This window comes from Morone saxatilis, unplaced genomic scaffold (assembly GCF_004916995.1).
Source record: "Morone saxatilis isolate NCDOM2014 unplaced genomic scaffold, NCSU_SB_2.0 Contig10, whole genome shotgun sequence".
In the NCBI taxonomy this organism is placed as follows: Eukaryota; Metazoa; Chordata; class Actinopteri; family Moronidae; genus Morone; species Morone saxatilis.
Genome location: NW_023339652.1, coordinates 12,418,318 through 12,426,053, shown reverse-complemented (window position 1 = coordinate 12,426,053; position 7,736 = coordinate 12,418,318). Strand labels below are relative to the sequence as shown.

Genomic DNA, 7,736 nt, shown 5'->3' with positions numbered 1-7,736 from the left:
CACGCCCGAGTCCAGGGAACGCCGACTCATCAGCGGGGTCGACGAGGGTCGCCGCGGCGCCGGAGCTGAACTCTGAACAGGAGAAACAGCTGGTTAGGTAAGAGTGATGTCACAGTGTACTGACACACCCTGCAGTACGTCTCTGCATCACTGTTTACCTGCACTGAACTGGTGCGCCAGTGCGTCCAGCAGCTCCTCCCACTGCAGCGAGGGGGCGTGGTCCAGCAGGTTGGCGACAGGCGAGGGGACGCTGGGCGTGGCGTTGCTATGGATACCGGGGCAGGAGGGGCGGAGCACGGCGGCGAGGGCGGAGCGGTCAGCGGAGTGCAGCAGGGTGCAGTGGTGGTACGACGACTTCCTGCTCAGTCTGGACGCGCTGCCTGCAAACGTCAACAACAACATCACAAACAACAACAAACAACAGCAGCAGCACGCGGTGCATTCTGGGACACGTACCTGAGATCTTCAGGTGTCCGTTCAGTACGATGTCGAGCCTGTCGGTGGCGTGGACCTGCAGTCCGGGTCGGATCCTCCTCAGAGCGTCGGTGATCACCTTCAGGTTCCTCTGCCGGTCGTACGCCTTCCTGGAGGCGAAGAACGTCAGGTTGAGGTTCCCGAGGTCGTGGAACACGGTCCCGCCGCCGCTGCGCCTGCGGGCCAGAGGGATCCCCGCCCTCCTCATGGCTGCCAGGTCGCACTCGGCCCAGGGGTTCTGGTGGCGCCCGATGACCACGGTGTCTCGGTCGGCTCCTCACAGCGAGGTCAGGACGCCGCGCGCTCCATCTCATTTATCTTTGTTGGCGTCTTTCTTCTCTCTATGTTAGCCATGTTGGTTCGGTGTACAGCTGGCGTCTGTGACCGAGCGGCTAACCCAGGCCCGCCGCTCGCAGCGGAGGTGGAAGGCCGACCGAACGCCGAGCCCTGCGGCAGAGCCACGCGCCACTGCTGTGTGATTCATCCATCGGGCGCGCTCCGTCACTTCCCACGTGCGAAGACATCTGTGACCAGAAGACAAACCAACAAAAAAACTCTTAGTTGTGTATCAAGATACTAACGTTGTGTGTATCATTCGTGCATTCGATAGTTAAAGACTCGGTGCATGACGTCATTTAAAGTCTCTGATACGGCTCATTAGTTGAAAGAGTGATTACGGTGAATGATGTTTATGTGATGCTCTGCGTGAAACATATTATAATACAGGAGTTCAGTTTTCTGATAAATGATTATTGATTATAGAATAGTTTATGTAATATATCAGAGCATACATATCAAATATGACTTATAAAATAATTCAATATTATAAATAAAAGGAATAATGAATGCATGTATAAAGTAAATATAATTGATATAAGAATAAATCATAATGTGTGAATATGTATAAATAGATAGAAGATAGTGAATTAATTTACAATAGGACTTATAAGCGATATTAGATGAGGTATATATACACATATACAGCATATATGAGTTCCAGTGTAGGGGTATATAAGATGGTACTGATGAGATTATTATATAACATATTCATAATATTAGGAATATGAGGAATATATAAATTATGTATGAGTGGTTTTACAGAAGCTGGTTTGATAGCGGGTGAGACGGAAGCCTGCTCAGGCTTCCGTCGCGTTCCTGTTCTTTAGCTGGCGCGCTTTAGTGTCCAGGATTAAAACAATCTGATTGGAACATATGTGATAGATATTATACTGTATTATCGCATTAGTGATAGTTATTACTTAGCGCTGTATATATATAAGGTAGGTATTGGAGTTGTGGACTTTGTAATATATGGTAGTAATGAACTATAGATTATGGATACTTGTATAGTGATAATATAGTGATTAGTCAGGAAATATATGTATAGTATAATATTTATTGATGCAGGAGTAAGGCGGTATAGTAGAGTCAATGATATTATAATAATATATTATTGCGTTAACTTCAGTGACGTCACACTTCCTGAAATAAACTGTGACGTCACTGACTCCTCCTTCTGTCCTACAGCCGTTAGCATTAGCGTTAGCATTACGTCCCGCCGTTATCACCGGAAACCACGTCACGACTTTACTTCGTCACATTTCAACAAACGGCCGTTAACGGGCGGTTAATGACGTCAGCGGGCGGTTAATGACGTTAATACCGTTAATTTAAATTAAGCTGAGGACGGTTGGTCTCGCGCTGACCTGAGCCGGACGGAGAGCGAGCGCACCGGCGTCAATCAACTTCCGCTCTCAAGCTTCAAAATAAAAGCGACTCGTCAGAATAAAGCAGCGGTTTAGATGTTTTCTGTTTTCTCTTTTGTTTTCTGTTTTCTCTGATTCTACACATAAATTACACATCGTGAGCTTTTAAGGAGGTAATATTTTAACATCTGAGTAATTTAGACCCCAAAATATAATTAAATGTAGTTTAATTTAATAGTTAAATCACTGCACACGCGATGTCGTTTATACAGTAAAATGCTGCTTTCCCAATTATTCAAGAGTTATAAACTAGATTCAACCTCAGATACAAAATACTACTATCTGTACCTTTCATATATAATGTTTTATAACTATTATTTTACAGCAGATTTATTATTCTTGTGATTTGTGTAAATAATAAAATATGATTGGTACATCTCTCTGAAACGTTTTGATTATTATTTGTATGTACTTAATTTTAATTCTGTTTTATACTTTTGATATCGCTGTCCTGATTGGTTGTATTGATTAAAAACAGATTTTAAAGAATTAATTATTATTTTACTGAGACTCTTATTGTCTTTTATTCTGAAGGTACAATCGCTTAAAACCGACAGACTTCCGGTTCCTCTCTCTGACCTCGGTCCCACGCTGTGAAGGCGCCGTGCAGCGCCGCGAGCTGCCTGACAAAGGTTCCGATTACGAGGAAAAGAATAATTATTAGTTTATTGAACAAATAATAAAACAAACAATGAGCGCGTGTTATTGGCAGGACAGAGCTTTGTTATGTGTCTATAAAAATAAATACATATATATAATTATATAATATTCATATATATATATATGAATAAATAGAAATGATCAGTATAAATATTAATTAGTAGAAAAACATGTACCCTAATAATAACAATACTCTAATTAAAAGCGGGTGAGGGTTAAGTTACAGTAAATTAACTTCAGTCAGGCTCCATTAATTAGCAAAATCTTACAGATCTCAACATCTGTGTGATTTCAGGAAGTTTCGACTGAAGGCAAAAAAACCGAAGAAAGCTTTTAAGAATCTGTTTAATGGCAGTTTGAAATGATTATAGGAGATAAAATACACTAAGTTTGACTCTACTGTCCTAACTCTGCATAAAAGAGCTGAGCACACTGATACTGTCAACATTACAACAGAATACTACAATAACACTTTATCTAGTTTTTATTTCATTAAACTTTCTGTATTTTGTTATTTTAATTGCACTATAATTACATTTATCTTTGTTGGTGCGAGCTCTTCAGTCTCACCAGCGTCTGAGATCATCATCAGAAGGAAGAAGCAGAGTCTGAAGAGACCGACCAGAGAGAGGAAGAACATGTGACCACATCCTGACACACACACACACACAGGCAGTCAGTCAGGCAGTCGGAGTCGATGATGTTTCAGGTGAGAGGTTATTTCATTTAGATTTTATTTAAACTAACTGACGATGTTATCAGTGCTGTTGCTCTCTTTGTATCTACTAACAGTATGTCCTTATGAACTCTGTGTCTTTCTACATTTGGAGTTTTATGGTTTAAAAGATGTTAAAGAGGAAATGATAAATAATGTCGCCCACTGTTTGATATCAAATTTATAAAAATGAATTTTTAGTGTTTTTGTGACGACGTCAGTGAAGTTTTTATCTGCTCGTTAACTGAACGACGACTAATTCAGACAAACACAGACGAGAGAATCGAACACAGAATATAATTTGTGTTGATTTTTGTGTGAAATTAAACTCGTCGTTGTCACTTTAAGAGAAGTTTTAATCGTCTGGGTGTGAATTCTTAGAAGTGTCCTGGTGTCACACGTTCACACTTACTCATATAGAGCTGCTGTGTGGTCTGTGCGCTGACAGTAATGAAACAGACTCGTTACATCTCCACTTAATTAACATTTGACTGCAGCCTGAAGACTCAGTAACTCCAGTAACATCTGTAACATCTGTAACATCTGTAACAGGATCAGTGAGGCTCATCGCTCGTTTCCTGTCTATTAAAGCTAAAACCAGGTCGCTGTGCTCCACCTGCACCATCAGAGCCCGCCATCTGCGACTGACCTCGCGTCCTTTGTGTCGTCCTGCAGATCCTCAGATTCACGTGAAGACGGCGCCCAGTTAACGCACACACACACACACAATCATGCACATGAACACACCTGGACTCAGTGTTAACAGGTGTGTGTGTGCGTGACATCATGTCTGACTTGTGGCCGTTTTCCTCGTCCTCTCCCATCATCCATCACTCCTCTCCGTTCATCTCTTCCCCTCCTCCCCTCTCCTCCCCCACGTCAACCGGAAACCATGGAAACCCTCCTCACGCCAAGGTTCTTATTCACGCTCTGATTGGACGACTTTATGCTTTAATGTTTTATACTTATTAACTTGTTTGTGCACCTCCTCTCCCCCAGGTTCCCTCCTATCACCTCCCTGAGCAACAGGTAACATCTCCTCATCACCTGCCTCCTCCTCAGGTGACCTCCCCTCACTACTCCCACCCTCAGGCAACCTCCCCTTACCCGTGTCAGCTCCAGGTAACCTCCCCTCCCATCGTACCCGAGACCCAGGTGTCCTCCCCTCACTTCCTCTATCACAACCAGGTCACCTCCCCTAACTGTGTGTCCCAGTACCAGGTGTCCTCCCCTCACCTCCCCCCACCCCAGGTGTCCTCCCCTCACCATAATCAGCCCCAGATAACGAGCCCTCACCTCCTTCCTCGCGCTCAGGTAACCTCCCCTCATCACCTCCTTCATTCCAATGTCACCTCCCCCCACTTCGCCCCCCACTCCCAGGTGACCTCCCCTCACCTCCTCTCCCCGCTCCAGCACTACTTCTCCAACCAAAATCACGATCCAGGTTTTGATAATCCAGATTGGAGCAGACCTGAACCACCGTCTGACCTTTCCTACCTGCTGAAGAGCTTCAGTTACTCCTGCCAGGTAAGAACCAGTAATGTAATGTAGAACCAGAACCAGAACCAGAACCAGAAATCACAGCGTTACTGTCTCTCTGTGTCTGATCTGAACCAGAACCAGACCACGGCCCACCTCGACCTCCAGAACCAGAACCAGTTTGGTACTGGAGGTGAACTGGAGAACAGGCTGCCCTATAGCGCCCACACGCACCTCGGCGGCGGCGTGTACGATCAGGGTGTCACACCTGGTCCCGCTCAGGACGCCTGGAGGCCTCTGGGTCCGACTCTGTCCCAGCTGCAGTGCTCTCCGCTGGGCTCCACGTCCGGAGAGGTGGGCCTCGGCAGATGGAGCTCCATGGAGTTCAGCTCATCGCCTGCTGATGACTCCTCCGGCGCTCAGTTTTTCTACGACGGTTGCCACGACAACAACGCCCCCCAGCCCTTCTGTAGCCCCAATACCCCTGGACCGAGTCCTCATTATCCGCAGACCCCGACTATATCCAGCCCCGGTCCTCAAATGCATCTCAGGGAAGAGAGACCGGACTTTCACACGAGCAGACAGCTGAACCGAGACAAAGCTCTCAGCTGCTGCCTGCAGGAGTACGACAGCTACCCTCTGACCTCCGACCCCAGGCAGCAACACCCGCAGCAGGCGAGCCAGAACCTCCTCCAGAACCAGAGTGAGCTGATCCAGGACCAGAAGGGCCTCCTCGACGCCGCCGCCAACTCCGAGAGCTGTTTCCCTCCGCAGGGAAGAGGCCAGGATGTCAGCAGCGCCGCTCAGGCTCCGAGCCTCCCTGCTGGGCGGAGCTGGAAAGAGGAGTGTGGAGGAGGAGGAAGAGGAGGAAGAGGAAGAAGAGGAGGAGGAGGAAGAAGAGGAAGAGGAGCAGGCGCCCAATCGAGACGTCACCATGAAAACCAACTGAGGCGAACGGGGATAGGAATAAATGGAGAGAGAGAGACTAGGATCTTTCCATCCAAAGCCATATGGACACACAGCATGGCAGCGGGCGCCACCGGTCCCACCCAGCGGCTCGGACTCGGCCGCTCGACAGGCGGAGCCACTGCGGGGATGACGGCTGTTTAGGTCGGGGAGCAGCCGTGGGTACGCAACTCTAAGAAATCAGGGCCCTCCTCTGTGGTTGGATCACTGTGTGTGTGTGTGTGTGTGTGTGTGTAAAGCGTGTGTGAGCGTGTCGCCACGTCCATTCGTTTTAGGATTTGCTCACCTGCTCTCTGAAAAGACTCACTGAACGACATTGAGGGCTGATTTCGAGGCTTCACAGTACTCTGGTGTCGCGCTCTGAATCGCCCTCTCGCTTTTTGTGTTCCTTTTTTTTATATATATATATTTTTGAGAGCATTGTCGGCATATCATTTTACTATCATTTAGACCTTGTAAATATTTTAAACACTGAATTATATCGGGTTTTCATCATGCGCTGAAATATTTTGAACTTGCACAATCACCAACCATCCAACCATTTTTTTTTTTATGTATTATTGCCAGACATACTGCAATTGTCTTTCTCAGAGGGTTTTTCTCACATAAAAAGCTTAGGAAGCTGCCTTTAGTAAGCCAGTGGTGAGACGCGTCTGCAGTCTAGACTCAACGTAGAGAAGTGACGCTCATAGTTGTGTGGTTTTATAAAGTGTCGAACAGCCAAACTGTCCTAGCTTTGTGCTGCTGCTGCTACTGCTGTGATCTTGCTTTTTTTAGACCGATTATTATTAGTGTATTGGCATGAACCTTTAAGGTCCTGCTTTTGCTGTCTCTCTCTGGCCTCCTCTGAAACCTAAAAAAAAAAGAAGAAAAAAAAGGGGCAGCGTTGAGAAGTTAACCCAGCTAACTTTGCAGAATCACCAAACAGATTTGTCTGCTGTGTATTTTATCTGCAAAAGGGTGTTTCAGGAGTCCCAGAAGCACTCCGTCTTAATCAACTCAACACAGTGCGCAGGGACGGCGACAGATATCTGTTCAAAAAGTTAGCTGGCGGGCTCGTCCATCCTACGCCACGAATCTCCTCTTCACCTCTCCCTCTTAAGTTATCTACCGGTGGCGTTTTTTTAAAGCTTTACCGCGGCTCCGCACTCTTTCTCCTCTTCATGTTGGAGGCACTGTGAGATTAGAAACATCGGTGATTTCGCTGACATCAGATGGGGGTCATCTCTTGTTTGCATCACCTCGGCCTTAACTCTTAATCTCAGACCAGTCGCCTTTTCTTTGCACATCGCTATCGACACAGTCTTTCTTGCACGGCCCCCCCCCTTCACACACCAACACACTTGTGTGCGAATGTCCGTACTAACTGTCCGTTTGTTATATCGAAGCCACGTCATCTCAAACTGTTTTTGTTTTGTTTTATTAAACCCACAAGAGGGCCAGAATGTATGCTGAATGGAATGAACACTGACCAGATGTATGTGGTTGATGCCTTTTTGATTCTTTATTATAGGGACAGATTTGTTTTTCCCCCTTTCTTTTCTTTTTTCTTTTTTTTTTTTTTTCCACAAAGCACCCACAACCTGACTGAGAATTCCCCAGTAGCAACACATTATTCAACACCTTGACTGAATTAACAGACTCAACTACACTGTCGGCTCGAACCCAAACGCATC

The 7,736-nt window shown here is 46.1% G+C and overlaps 2 protein-coding genes across 2 annotated transcripts in view; one reads left to right on the top strand and one right to left on the bottom strand.

Annotated features, from left to right (window-relative positions):
- Positions 1–958, bottom strand: part of lipt1 (lipoyltransferase 1) — a 1,538-nt gene extending 580 nt beyond the window's left edge. Inside the window, 4 exon segments of the mRNA XM_035680918.1 lie at positions 2–72; positions 159–380; positions 457–747; positions 844–958. Coding sequence (XP_035536811.1) covers positions 2–72; positions 159–380; positions 457–747; positions 844–958 — 699 coding nt within the window.
- Positions 959–3,572: 2,614 nt separating this feature from the next.
- Positions 3,573–7,730, top strand: LOC118336189. Its single transcript, XM_035672789.1, has 4 exons — positions 3,573–3,609; positions 4,207–4,530; positions 4,615–5,142; positions 5,233–7,730. The coding sequence occupies exons 2-4, from the start codon at positions 4,402–4,404 to the stop codon at positions 6,202–6,204; spliced, it is 1,629 nt and encodes a 542-aa protein (XP_035528682.1). The 5' UTR covers positions 3,573–3,609; positions 4,207–4,401; the 3' UTR covers positions 6,205–7,730.
- The last annotated feature ends 6 nt before the right edge of the window (positions 7,731–7,736 follow it).

Bases quoted from the DNA above. Each gene is read 5' to 3' on its own strand.
- LOC118336189 (XM_035672789.1), top strand. From the start codon at position 4,402: ATGTCTGACTTGTGGCCGTTTTCCTCGTCCTCTCCCATCATCCATCAC. The intron at 4,531-4,614 runs GTTCTTATTCAC...CCTCTCCCCCAG, and splicing joins GAAACCCTCCTCACGCCAAG to GTTCCCTCCTATCACCTCCC. The intron at 5,143-5,232 runs GTAAGAACCAGT...GATCTGAACCAG, and splicing joins GCTTCAGTTACTCCTGCCAG to AACCAGACCACGGCCCACCT.